Raw genomic sequence first — 14,592 nt, 5'->3', positions numbered from 1 at the left:
ATACTCGCAATAGAACATGAAACTGAAACATTACTGATGTACATTGTTTATATTATTAGCAGGTCGTCCTACTGCAACGGCACACTAATTTATTTATATTTAAACAATGGGTGCTGTCGAAAATGCTTTATCGAAATTGTAGATCTAACTGGCCAATAATAGGCTACAATGAAACCAAGGTAACGCTGGGGCCTTTTTTCCAAACCTTTGTAGCAAATCTAATTTGTTATAAATCGGCAGGCGTGAGTAAATTAAACGCAGTAACTAGTTTTTAGGGATACATAATCGGCGAAGGAATTTTCCCCTTTGAGCGGTCGTGGGTTAAACGCTTTCAACAGTAGGTTTAACCACGCCAAATGTTCGCACAATATCGCGTTTATGGCGGCGTTTTTTTTTTTTATACGGATAACCGTTTTTTCTAACGTTGGAAGACATCTGATGCGGGGATTGACTTTTGACGTTTGCTTGAATATCATGCAAATTACACAACTTCTGCTATCACACGGACCGCATCCTTAGACCATAGTTCAATTAATACACCTGAGAACTAACACGGACATTCTAAATAAACAACCCGAAAATATATTTGGATAGTCATTACCCCTGCAACATCTAGGTAGAGTTCGCAAAATATCGCGTTTAGTGCAACAGACATAAGGCAATTTTTATTTTATAACGAGATTTGTTTTACGTTTAAAGCAGTTTGGTACAGGGATTACTTATTTGCTTGAATATTACGGAAGTTAAACAATTGCTGCTACGTCCTAAGGTTTTTGCGTAAAACGTTCTTGTCCCACCAAGCGGATCTGTTAATAACGATGAAAAGATTTTTTATTACCACACCCATTTTGTTTTGCGGCGAATAGGTGTTGGTAAATGTTACCACTGTTATCTCTTTAATAGTAATCCATAGTAGCAAATATTAGGGTACTGACAATACAACTCGCGAAATCCTTTACAAGGCAATTAAACTCTACCAACCATTAACTTTCATAACATCGCTGGACTTCCTTATTAGAATTTATTGGAAAAAGGGCAAGGCACGTATGTTACGGCATGGTGTGCAATCAAACGATATAGAACACACGAACACAACAGAAGAGCACCAAACAGCTTTATCAAAGATCAAAGCGTGTGCGGTGTATTGCCTCCCTCAAAGAGGCAAAGTCGGAGAAAGCAGGCTCATGGACAACTCTTTGGTTAGCATTAGCTGGCAAAAAGCAGGCATTCGCAAGTCCTTGTTTATCAACTAAGTTTCGATGCTTGCCACGGTGGGTTGCTAAATAATTTAAAAGTACAGTTTTTCATAGCTTTGCGCAACAAATCGTGAATAGAATTTCCTTTCTCGAAGCAAACCATTTTGTAATCGAAAATATGTGGTAAATTTAAATATATTTTTCCAACAAACGACAGTCAAAAGCAAAGCAGATGAGAGTTTGCGACAAATCAAAAGAAAAATGCAATAATACATTGGAGAGGTGCCACCACAGTTACAAGGAAAAAGCGTAAAAAACAAAAAGCATACAATTGTTCGATAAACACACAGACGAGCCTGACACAAATTTGGCACTTTGGATATGGCGTTTGCGACTTTTGATCAAACTTTTAAAATCGCGTCCAACGATCATCTATTGCACTACAGTCGCTGTTTTTTTAAGTATAATAGATATTCACACGTTTTTTTCCACAACCCTACCACAAAATAACCGCTTACACCTCATAAACTATATCTCTTGCTTAACATACATTTTTACAAGTTTCTCCGGAATTTGAAACCCGGGGTTCCGTCGGGACCTTTGGGGGCCCTGAGGGCGTGGAATGGGGGAGTGGCCGGGCCAACCAGGCCACTAAGGGCGGCGCTGCGCCTTTGGGTCACCCACGAACAGGAGGCACCAAAGTTCTTGGGCAAGGAGCGGCTGAATTCGTCGCTAGAGACTCCGTGGTGACGTCGATTGACGATCTCGTTGCCATGGCTGCGTGACGTCATTGTGTCGTCAGCGCTGAGGCGGCGACGACGTTCGACTGTGTCCAGTTCGAGCGACTTCATTCGCTCTTCGTTGTTCTGCTGTTGGATGTCGGAAGAGGTAGAAGATGGTGAAGAGGGATCCTGATCCGGATGCTCGGAGCTCTCCGACACACGATCCTGTCTGTAAAGGGTCCTCCGCACCCGGGGACCGAGAAGAGCAAGACGCAGATCTCCGAGAGGAGGCAAGTCTGCAGGAGGAAATATAAACTGTTAAAGATGCGTATAGCGGATTTATTTAAACGTATATCAACCAGACAGATACATATAGATATATTATTGCCAAAGTGTGATAACATTAGGTTAAATGTAGTTTCGACTGTTGGGCTTCAATCAATGTTTTACCACGATATATTATTCATCAAATACTAAGTACATTGAGAAAAGGCCGTCCGTTCAACTAACTATCATCAGATACGCAAATCGTGGAACAGTTTTATAACGTTCTATTTTATGACATTTATAACGAGTTCTGACGTTAGTTGTTCTGCTCAGCTAAAAATCTGACTATACTCCAAACCAAAGATTAAACTGTAATTTAAATAGTATATTAGCGACAGGAAATCAACCACCCAGTCAACTGACACTCGATTTCCTGTCGCTAATTTACTATATTTTTTCTTTAGATATGCTAAATATAACACATACTGCATATAGTCAAAGTCCTGTAGCGTTTTCATAGGAAAATCATTCTTCTAGTGTAAAGTTTGTCTATGCGGCGATATTTATACAGCGTATTTACGACGTGGTCAATTTCAAATGAGGCTTTGATTTGCCTAGAGGCGAGCATGCCCTTCTGAACAGGTTATATACGTATCGTCACAACAGTTTTTCGACGTTTGAATACTGGATCTATATAAAATTATAACCTATCTGTACGATCCACTCATGATGACAACCCAATGTACAGTTCAAGGTTGATTTTAAGTTTGTTGTAAACTATCCAAAACCCCGCCCTCTTAAAATACCCGATATGTTGCAAAAAGTTTCACAAAGAATATCGTGCTACGAACCTTGCAAAATGGCGTTGTATTTCTCGGCGAATGATCCGTCGCATTCTGTTCCATCGTCCTGGCCGTCTCTGCGCTCATCGGACGGGACTTCGTTCTGCTTCTGGAAGTGCTTCACAACACGAACCGCGTTGAGAGCATCCTCCGAACACTCGAAGTCGATCACGCCGCACAGTGTCGCCCCTGAGCAGAGAAAAGCGATGTGATTAGGTTTTTAAATCTTAAGGTTCGTTCGGTTCAAGTGAACGTTCTAGTCTTACAATTACATGTAGCCAACGTCTTATCCAGTTTAGCAACGCGACATGTTTGGTGGTAAGTTTATAATTCTGAAGTTTGATTCGCAGGGAAAATAGGTAGCCATAAACAAGTATAGGATAAGGATGTAAGAAATATAAAACGTTCTAAGAATAAATTTAAATTACCAGGGAGATTTTATTCGAACAAAACAAAAACTTCAAAAAGATTTTGTAAAGAACTTCAAGTCTCAAAACATGTACGCACAAACTCGCTCTAGGTCAAAGATCCACATTATTACGCCATCAAATGCACACACAAAAGGTGCATGTGCGTTTTCCGAAAACAAACTATACGAGAGCCGAGTAAACAAGAACGATAAGCTATTCGACGATAATCTCAGGCGCGATCTTAACCATGTTTGGCCGCCAAGCTCTGGAGAACAAACACATCCCGCATCCTGTGTGCGTCATACAGTGATCTAGCACCTCACAAACTCGGCACTCACCACTGCATAAGCGTGCCAAGACCAAGGCCAAAGCCTGGGGCTATATAATGCTTCGTGCTTGCGGTGGCCGAAATATCTTCGTCCGTTACACGAGTCGCGACTTAAGATTATTTTTCACGTAGTAAGAAAAGGCGCTGTTTGTCTCGGAACTTGTTGACGAGGCAAAATACGATTCGAGCAACTTTTAACCCTCGGGCTAAATCGCTTGGAGGGTCAGTTTACATGGCCGTTTAGAAAATAGCCAAGCTCTGTTTTTAGCAGTGACTCTATTACGTTTGTAACGATAAGGCTTTAATGCCATTTTTTAACTTTCGTGGTATTGGTTAACTTAAAGTCAATCGTCGTTATTCTTTGCACTCTGTTCGCGCAGTAAAGGTTGAAAAACTTCTCAAAAACAAGTAATATAAAATAGGCCCGGTCGTTTTCACACCGGCCATATAAACAGGTGCGATGGCCTGTGCATATAGTGAGGGCTAAAACTCCAGAAAAACAGACGAAACTTAATCCACGGATCGTGCTGGATTGCACGAGGTCTGTGGTTGAGAAAGTGACTACTCTTATCGAGCCTCGTGACGTTGTCTTTGAAACTATCGTAGCGAAAAGTCCCGACAAGAGGAAGCTATATAGTTTGTAGGTGACTAGCATGTTTTGTAGTAGTTGAAAACAATCGCGGCTATTATATAATTGATCTTGCTCGTATAAGCTTTACGATATGAAAGCGTTGAAAAGACGATAAATTAATAAACAGTTTGCTAATAAATATCATCTAAACCCGTATGTTTTTAAACTTTTAACAATTATTCCTATTTTAAAAGATTTTGTGGCAAAATACCAAACTTTCTTGAATTTGTGTGATAAGAAATGTTGAGATTTAAATTGCAAAATTATACCGTATCTGACACGTTGTTACGATTTGCTATTCTTGTGCATGGAGTAAACGAAATTTAACAAGACAGTGACTTGAAAATAATAAACTTTAAAAACGTTTATCCAATGACAAATAATTACAAGTCTCTTAGGGAAAGGGCTTAGAACATAAAAATGTGTCATCTTAAATCTCAACAGTATTACAGGAAACCTTACATTCTAAATCTACTATACAACACAGAGCATGTTCTTACCGATATCATGGACTTGAGTCGCGTAGTTTCTCAGATCTGCCGGCACTTCCTTGTCGGCTCGAAGCAAACGGACGAAGCTGATCTCTCCAAAGTTACGGAAGAGAGAAGTCACCTTCTGCACTGAATTGTAATCTTCCGGCAATCGAATGACCTACAAATGAATAAACGGTCGTTAAATTCTTTTTTGAATTAGGATAAATAATTATTCTTTACTTTTATTCCATTTAGTTATAGATTTAATCTTTTGGAATGCATGAATAAAATAATAACAATCACACACACAAAAAACAATTTCCTTGTACAAATTATGGAAATCACAAGAAATATAATTTTATTTTCACTTTATAAATTACATAAAATAGAGAATTTAAGGTATTTCAATAAGTATACAATCTATTTGAATAATGGTCGTATTTGTTGCTTTAGTCTATTTTCAACCATGTTCTTTATAAGTCTGAGTCAATTTCTAACAACATTTGTATTCCTGTTTATTTTATAATAGATAACGATATCCGGAATAGCGGAATTTTAATCAATCTATCTATTCTGAGTAGCGTAATTTTAACTGACATCTTAATAAACTCGACACTTACCAACACGCTGGTGAGCAGCCTCGGCTTTCGCAAGTTGTCGGACAGTTTCGCGCGTCTTCGGATTCTCAGGCCTTCCGGGCTCACCACGATGCTGTGCGAGTTCCGCGCGATGGCGCTGCGCACCACCTGCCAGTCGCGCGTCAGCTTCTTGACCTTCTTGAATGACGTAATCAACTTGATGCTGACGTAGCCGTCCTTCTTGCAGCGAATCTGGCGCAGCAAGTACTTGTCCTTGATCAGATAGTCGTCGGATAGGTAGTAGTCGACTTGCTTGGCAATAGCGGCGCACACGAATGGGTTGGGCTGCTTCTGGCCTTGTCGGGCCCAGTACTGCTGGTCGTCGGCCACTGACCAATAATGGCTATCTTCGTCGAGGTCCTGCAACAAAGGGTGAGACTCACTTAAAAAAATCCGGAGACCAACATGCAAAAAATTTTAGAGACCAATCAGCAAAGTAACAAAATTATTAAAAGGGTTTTGCCAAAAAAATTATTAAAAGTTTTTTTTTTATTAAAAGGGTTTTTCAAAAAATGGAAATTATTATTTAGTGGAAACAGGATAAAATAAAAATGAGGTTTCAAACCGACCACAGGAAAACAAGGACTATATGTAGAAGGTGTTTAAAAAACAAATAGCAACGGAGCCACGACGACTAAATAAGTATGCTAAATATTAAATAATTGCTGTAACATCGTTACTATCGTTACAAAATTTGAAGTAAAAATCTAACAGTTCAACTTAAAATGTTGTTTCAAATAAGTTTTTTACCATTATAAAGACTAGTTTTCGGTAAATTGGATCTGTTAACAGTATTAAAAGATACTAGGATATATATATATCCGTATTTTATTGCCTACCAAAAATAAATTGGAATCGTTATTATCGATGCAAAATAAAAGTAAAACTGCAAGTGTTAACCTCTTGTTACGAGTATATTAATTTCCGTTAATTTATCCTCCTAAACGCCCTGTAAAGACGCATAAAAGTAAAACAAAACGAACCTTGTAAGAATCAGACGAGTCGCTGGTCCTTCTCGCGTCATCGGAGTCAAGTGAAGAGAGATCGTCACCGCTCCAGGTTGGTGACGTCACTGATGGGGGAGATTCCGCGATTCCGCTGTCGGCGCTCTCGTACCGCATTATTTCGCGCTTGAAGGGGCGGAACGGCGTGTTGATGACGTGACTCTAAAAAATTCGAGAAAAAAGATTTTAAGTAACGTCATTTTGCGATACTGTAGTTGCGTAACAAAATTTCTATTTCGTTGTTTTGGAAAATATTTTAGCGTCCACTATACCTTAATACTAATGGAAGTTTTAAGTGTAACGCTCTGGTCCAAGTTCTATTGAAAGGCACAAGTATGTAAATGCTCTGGCCAAATGCACAGCATTTAGTGAACGCAGTGTATTATTTAATATAAGTTCAGCGTATAGTTTTTTTTAAAGACAACATTTCCGACACATACTTGGACATCAACCAATGACTACGTCAAATTAAAATGTGTTTACGGTAATGGCCTACAACTTTCAGTGCGCGTTTACACTATTGTTACGATGGCATGTGGTGAGGTCGACCTCGCAAGGATATCTTCTCTTAAAAAAGAGGAAAAGTGTTTGAGATGGCAACAGATTAACCGCGAACAATGAAGCTCGAAGAACGCGATCCGTGGGGCCGTATGGCTTTGACACAAGACTTTGCCGATGATCAGCGCAATGTTTATCATTGCCACAACACTGATCGGGTAATACCACGCGGAAACCCAGTCTGCAAAGTTTGCATCACAAAGCCGAAAAAAGACCGACCTCTCAAAGGCGCATCGTGCCCAACGCGAGCTTAATTTGCTTGTAATGCAGTGCTGAGTGCATGTCAGCATGCAAAACTGCAAGCCGACCGGAATTTCCTGTACCGGTGGTTAGGTTGACATCGAATACAAACAATTAAGTTTGCGTGCCAATATAAATGTATACACTTGAAAAGGCTACGCCCTCCTAATCCTGGCAAATATACATTAAATAAAGTATGGAATGTCAGCGGTATGTGTACGAAAAAAAAAACTTTGATAGAATACTGCTGTCGCTCTTTTGACTCGTTGAATACAATTGTTTTCGGTTATTACTAGGATATCAGTTTAACAGTTTTACTTATAGTTTTATAGCTTATTAAAATAAATAAAAAAGCTCATAGGATTTTTTGAATTGTTACGACGCACTATTGTTGAGTTAAATCGTTTTATAATTTCTTTATGGTCAATACAAATTGTGATCCCATAACCTTGTCTCATTCGCAGTTGACATTTGTCTTTACGCGCTATGAGTGACGGCCACACACCAAGGTTAGAGGTCGTTTAATGTCCCGCTTGTGGTCAAACATAATTAAGCACGAACCTTATATAAGCTTGCGTAGTTCGATGCATAAATAGGATATAGGCATGAACAAACGAAAAACTGTGCTCAACGATTATCGCAAACACTTTTGATTAATAGTAGAAAACACTTATTAGTATCCATATGTATTGCGTTTTACAAGGATTTGGAAGATGTACTTTTCGAAGTGAACTGTACCACAATCAATTCAACAGTACGACAATCCATGGTATATACCCCACCAACACCAAGACAAATTTGGTGGAAAGGCCCTAATTGATTGAATATGTTTGTAGGCAGTCACTTAATGTCGGCAGTGATTCACAGTTCATGGACGTTGTTTAGATGGCGGTTTTATGATGGCACGTGTTTCAAATTCTTGAACATATCGGTTTTGGTATGATAGAAGAGAACGGCCGGCTTTATTGTGCATTGCTTTAACTCATCATGGTGAAAACCTTGGGAGTTCACATAGTAATAGGCAACATTTACACAAAATGGTTTTGCCTAACTTTTGTCAAGAGCCTATTACTGACAAAAAGTTCTTAATTTTTAAATATGTGTACTTCTTTATCTAAACATTTGGCAGTTTTACCTTGTGCATATTGACGCAGTTTTCGTCGAGCGAAGGCAAGAAGCTTGATCCAGAAAAAACGCTGGATGTGGTCGAGATGGTTCGCTTGCTGTTATGACTATTGTTAAGGATCGGCTGCCTGGCATTGGACAAGGGTTGTGCGAAGCTCTGCTGACCGGCAGGCACATGCTGTTGCTGCTGGTAATTGTCGTAGCTGATTGGCTGGCGGGATGCTGGGCTGTTGCTTGTGTTAGTGTTGTAGTATACAGGAGCCTGGTAGTAGGGCATTGGAGGCGCTGGAGCAACTAAAAAAAATGGAGTTATAGATGCATAAAATCAAATAAAAGATTGAAAACCGTGTACAGTTCACTATTTTACAATTAATAGACTGAAAGTACAACTGTGTATTAAAAGTGGAAATAGTTTAAATACAGTAATTTATTTACAAGTGTAACAAACCTAAGTGATAACCATGGTCAAATAATTATCCGTCCATGGCGGTTACATTTTGTTAAAGGCGGTATAACTTAGTGTGACTTGAGGACACTTGAATGTTCCTTACGATAAAAAATTAACGGTTCGGCCACAATTAAATCGCGGCCATTAATGCGAGTCCTGATTACGATTGTAGGATCGTATTAGGTTCGCGACCCCGGTAACTCCACGACCATATAACAGTCGTTGTAAGACCTCTATGTTGTTGTTGTTGATCAAACCAGACAAAGATGAACTCGCGTCACCAGCATTGCGCAATGGTGCAAACGTCATACACTGGGCATCAACGCACGCCTTTATGGCGGTATGGGGTCACTTTTGCAACGGCTAAGTCCGACAATGCGTTGTCCAGCAATTACGGTTTCCCTAATGGTGGAGATACTAGGCTCCGTTTAGCCTTGATAGGCGGTGTTAGGAAATTAAAAGCGCCTTAATTGCGATCACAAATCGAGACTGATTGGGGGACAAATTACTGGTTGTCGAGTTAGAGTTAACAGCCGCGGTCTAGTCCACGTACACTTTTTGGGAGTGGCAGTTTGTCACTGGCACGGGCTTATTACGCTTGGACAACGCATCAACATCCTAATTGGGCATCCACTGACCCTACAACTTCCCAGCATCATTAAGGAAGTAGGTCACGTCTAAAAATGCAGACACATCCATGAGAAAGTGGATTGAGGATATACGTTCGTTTCTGGCGTAAATATCACTTTAATTAGGTATGGCAAACATTTTGTCAGATAAATAAGATTGATAATACCATACAGGGCAAAAAACAGCAAATCAGCGACGGACACGCGTTCACCAAATTAACTTTAATGCAACGTTTAATTCTCAAACTTTGGCTTAAAATCGCATTTGTTACATGATTTGACAAAATCTCGACATTTTAAAGTGGACCAACTCGGCTCGGTTCTTCTCACCGATTTATTTTGCACATTTACTTTTGTTTGCTTTCCCAGCTAATTACTCCATCAATTACCGAATTATTTGTGGACATCGCAACCGAAAGGGTTGTATATTCAAGCGATTAAGACAGATTTCGGTTTGTTTTAGCGCTAAGTGTCCAGTTTGTTCAAAATATAGAGGTAAGTAATTAAGAGGGATTTCGATTCATGAGTTGAAGATTAAACAAATGCTATTTTAGTTGTATGTTTGCTAATTGCTTGGGCAATTGAAAACGTGATCAACATAAATTTATGGACTTAATAGTTTAGGACTCTCAATCACACTTAATAAAGGTTGCCTTACAAAAATAACTCGAGTAAACAAATTAAATGCGGTTAAATTAAAGCAACTTAAAGAGGAGTTTAAATATTCGTGGATTATATTTAGAAATGATCATCGTTTAATCCTCGGATGTTAATTCATTGGAAGTTTTCTTTTTAAATTTAAAGAAAGATTTCCAGGAAAAAAGATACGTCGTAAACCAATGCCAAGCGAAATTTAGTAAATGTAGGAATCTGAAACGTTCCAGGAAACTGTCTCTTCCTTCGAAGTCCCTCAATTGACTTTGGAAACCTGCGAGTTTTCGTGCTAAAACTTGACATCTAATACCCTTCGGCGATGTTGAAATGACATGTTGAAAGTCGGATTTAACATCGAAAAGGTTTTACCACGAAAGTGCTTTGTCGCTTTTCTTCTATGTTTCGATGCAAGGCGTGATTCACTTTCTCTTGGAAACACGCGGTCGTATTCGCAAGTGTAGTATAATATGGAAACGAAACATTTGAACTTTAGAGCCCTTAGGCTGGGAAAACTTAAAGGAAGTGCATGCGCATGTGTAGATTAAACGGTCGGCTTGGTGGTTTCAAAATCACCTAAAATGTGGACAGAGGTAATAAACTCAAAATGTGTTTAAAATTAAACCAATAACATCGTTTCCCTACAATAACTGTACGATAAGCACTAACTTTTTCCCATTATCTCCGACTATTTATTTTTAAAGCCAATAAAAGCGCATGTGAATTTACTTTTCTTTGGCAACGAAAATTGCAGAAAATTGCAAATTTCCAATTGAAGACGCACGGAAAACACGCGAGTGTATTACCATGCGTGAATAATGTGCAGAAAATTGCGCTGGACGAACGGCAATTTTCCAACTCTTTCGAATAATTTCCGAAATTGTTTTTTCGGCACGATCACAATCCAATGATAGCCGAAGACAAGTTCGTGCGCTTACGCATTACGCAAAACCGAGAAAATATTTCCTGCATTTGCCCTCGGGCGCCATCAAACCGCCAACTTAGATAGACAAGCCTAAATCGTGACGTCGCAGGCATTCGCCACGAGGCGATATCTTGCGGCTATGACGTCACAATGTAGCGGATTTGAAGGAAAACAACATCAACATCGCCTCAGAGTTCAGGCAGAGAATGAATGAAGCGATTATCAGTTTTCAGAACCAAGATATCGATTTTTATAATCTTCATATTTTACATTCCCTAAAGTTCAACGTACTCTTGTGTGGGCCCGAACGCTAAACAGTCGGTGGAATTCACGCCCACTGACCAATTAGGCAAAGCATTTGCCCGGCTTTATAAATTCAAGGGTCCTACTCGACAAAAGTCAAGCATCGTACATTTTTCAACAACTAAACAGAATTTACTTTGAATCTATAAAAAGACGAATCTCTACAGCGTTTTATGGAATGTCATGCTAATACGAATAGTTCACTGTTTAATCTCATCTTAACTGGCATCAATTGCTATTCCTATTTTGTTTGTTGCTGCTTACCTGGATACATCGGAACAAGCATAGGGGTGCCGTTGACGTACTGTTGGACCCAGGTGACCCCCTGGGGCGGAACGCAGGCTTGGGGGACCATGTAGGGGCCACTGGACATTGGGTGGGGAAACTAAAAAATGGAAATGTTATAGTTAGCTTGACCTACGCTTTTTATTATTTTATGCTATAAAGAAGCTATGTACTTAAGTGAAAACATTTTTTTAAATATTGTTCAGGGAAAACGATTTTTCCTTGTCAACATGCGATGTCATAAAAGGAAAAAAAATATTGTTTACGGCATCACTTTTTTGGTCTTATTTAAGTGCCACGTTTAAATCACTATCGCAAGTTTAGAAAAAAATACACCGTAGTTTTTGTATCAAATGCAATAAAAGTAAAAACTCGGCGGATTTTCAAAATTTTTTTTTGTCCCAAACGTTACTGGAAACCCTTAGCGTGCAAGTGTACACAACGACAAAATTTCAACAACAAACTCACGGGGTCGCGAACCCACAATTGCTATCTCACCTTTCCCGCGTCGGCGTAATAGGATTGGCTGGCGGCGACTTGCATTCTTGAGGCGTTGGCTTTGCGCATGGAAAGAACGAATAGAACAACAATAACTAACGGAAATTCTATATATGAGCTATGGATGCTAGTGCTTTAACACATATCCAAAACGATATGGCATGTGAAGTAGGTTCCTACAAGCAACGATATTATTTTTAAACATATATATCTATTTATATTAATTAGGCAAAATGATTAATTTCGAATGGCAAATCGTAAATCAAGCAAACATAAAACATTAAACTTCTGTCACTAATTCAATCACTGTTCGTCCGGCACAAAATACACGCCATATATGCTTGAGTGAAAGAGTGATTTATTTTGATACAACTGCCAATTGATGTTTTAAACTGCAAATGGTGAACCACTTCGTCATTTAAAAACAGCAGCGCTGACATGGCTTCAGTATAAGAAGTACCTCTTGATTTCTCTTCGTGCTTGTTTACCTTATTATTGTTCTACAATAGGTTGTAAAAGCAGTAAAATTTTCGGAAGGTATCTTACTTAAGAAGGACTTAGAAGATGTAATCCTTAAGACAGCTAGGCTGAACTGCATTTCGTGAGACAACATGGTAACTGAATATAACCTTCTAGCAACTCTGTCTTCGAATGCACTCATCACCGAGACGTTGACACGCCAAAGTTTTTTACACTGAAACGCTTGAAAATCCTTTCTTTCTATGAATTTGAAGTCACCGGCACAAGATACAAAAGAACCACCAGGAAAACACTTGTCGCTTTATTTTCCGTAGCACCTTATCCGGTGATGTTTCATATCGAATGGCAACCATGCCTCAGGTGAAGCGGCCCTTATACGAAAGAGCGCCACTGGAGGGCCGAGGCGTTGCTTTGCTAGCATAAGGAGAAAAAATAATCATCAGCGCTCATTTACAACCGACGGTCGAGTGAATAGAACGCAAATCGCCGGCCCGGGCATTTACATACAAAAGGACTAAAGATTGAAACGAAATTAGTAGGTGCTTGCTCTTGCGCGAAAAGGGAGCCGCCGTAAGCAGCAACAACTAAGAGAAGAGAACTCTCTTTATTGTCACGTTGCGGCCGCTCGGCCTTCTAACGCTCATTAGGGCGCACTTCTATTCAGTGAACCCGCAGCCGACGAAAATCCCAGCTCCCCTGCAACGTTCGTTCTATATCTCTCGGCCTCTCCCAATTTGCCAGGTCGCCAATGAACTTGAGAGCCTTCTATTCTTTGCAACGCGCTGAATTGATTACGAGCCGCATTAGGATTTTCGCGGTAGAAGCGTCCATCCATTATGTCAATGCTTCCGGTTCGATCGATAATTGCACCTGAACGAACCTATCGTAGTCTCGAGATCACATCAATAATTGATGGAGCTTAAGGCGGGATTGTATTTTTATAGACAACCCCTGGAGTCCTATCGCAACAAAAACACAGTGAGTCACCTTAAATTTGTACAAGTTTAATGAGCAAAATCCTTAATACGCGGAAAAACATAGATTGTATAGGATTTTAAAATAAAGCAACTGTCATCCTTATTCGGTGTCTTAAATCTATTTAAGTCAAGCTGTAATTGCTACGGGTAACGTTAAAACTAAATTGTTAAACAAGCCTGAAATCAAAGCAGTCTCTACACTTGTAGATTGTGAACAATATAAAATATTGGAAGCCAAGGCAAATCAGGAAAACAAAGCAAAGCCGACCAAGCAATTGTTATGTCTATAGGTTTCAAAATTACTTTTTCGAATGAAAACGGTTGATTATTTGTTTAAAACATTTATATTCCACTCATGATGCGTATAATTTAGGCAATATTTAAATTTCTATATTATTATTTTAACGTCGTTAATGTACGAGACAAAAAAAAACTGCCAGACCTTTAAGATAAGGCGCTTGAACCGATATTTTAGCTATTGTTATATTAAAGAATCGTAGGTAAGAGTACACGAACAAACCGAAAAAGAATACCTCGCCTAAAATATTTTGCCCATAAACACACATACACAAAACAACTCAACTCAGTTTTCGCACAAAACGCAAGTTAAACGCACACACAGAGAGTTTAAACCAAAGCGCCTTAACTGAGCCAAAGATCTTCATCAGTTTACCAGCACCATCGGCCTCTGTAGGTAGAGCGGCTTAGCGTTGCCCCAAACCTGCGATTAAGTAGGCCAGGATTCCCCTGAGCGGTTGCCCGGGGCACAAGTTGCGCGCGCAACACCAAACCGCATCCGCCAAACTCTTGTGTGACGTCACAACGTGGATTAAGCGATCGGGTTCGTGAGAGCTAGCGATAAGTCTTCGTCTCGTGTCGTTAAATCGGGACTTGGTTCTCAATTTCGCTGCGGCTTTCATCAGTATCTTTAACACAGGGAACTACGTTGTGTGACGTATATT

The 14,592-nt window shown here is 39.6% G+C and overlaps 1 protein-coding gene across 1 annotated transcript; it reads right to left on the bottom strand.

Annotated features, from left to right (window-relative positions):
• Positions 1-1,002: 1,002 nt before the first annotated feature.
• Positions 1,003-14,318, bottom strand: LOC146139419 (uncharacterized). Its single transcript, XM_083391231.1, has 8 exons — positions 12,174-14,318; positions 11,655-11,775; positions 8,445-8,728; positions 6,491-6,673; positions 5,490-5,867; positions 4,897-5,047; positions 3,037-3,216; positions 1,003-2,214 (listed from the first exon to the last, which is right to left on the bottom strand). The coding sequence occupies exons 1-8, from the start codon at positions 12,240-12,242 to the stop codon at positions 1,751-1,753; spliced, it is 1,830 nt and encodes a 609-aa protein (XP_083247357.1). The 5' UTR covers positions 12,243-14,318; the 3' UTR covers positions 1,003-1,750.
• Positions 14,319-14,592: the final 274 nt, after the last annotated feature.

This window comes from Ascidiella aspersa, chromosome 6, assembly GCF_963924565.1.
Source record: "Ascidiella aspersa chromosome 6, kaAscAspe10.2, whole genome shotgun sequence".
NCBI classification, from domain to species: domain Eukaryota; kingdom Metazoa; phylum Chordata; class Ascidiacea; order Phlebobranchia; family Ascidiidae; genus Ascidiella; species Ascidiella aspersa.
Note: the sequence above shows the minus strand (reverse complement) of the source record. Positions and strands in the feature narration are given on the sequence as shown.

Coding starts and splice junctions, on each gene's coding strand:
- LOC146139419 (XM_083391231.1), bottom strand. CDS start 12,242: ATGCGCAAAGCCAACGCCTCAAGAATGCAAGTCGCCGCCAGCCAATCC. Junction 8,729..11,654: donor GCTTGTTCCGATGTATCCAG/GTAAGCAGCAAC, acceptor CATTTTTTTTAG/TTGCTCCAGCGCCTCCAATG. Junction 3,217..4,896: donor GACTCAAGTCCATGATATCG/GTAAGAACATGC, acceptor TTCTCTGCTCAG/GGGCGACACTGTGCGGCGTG.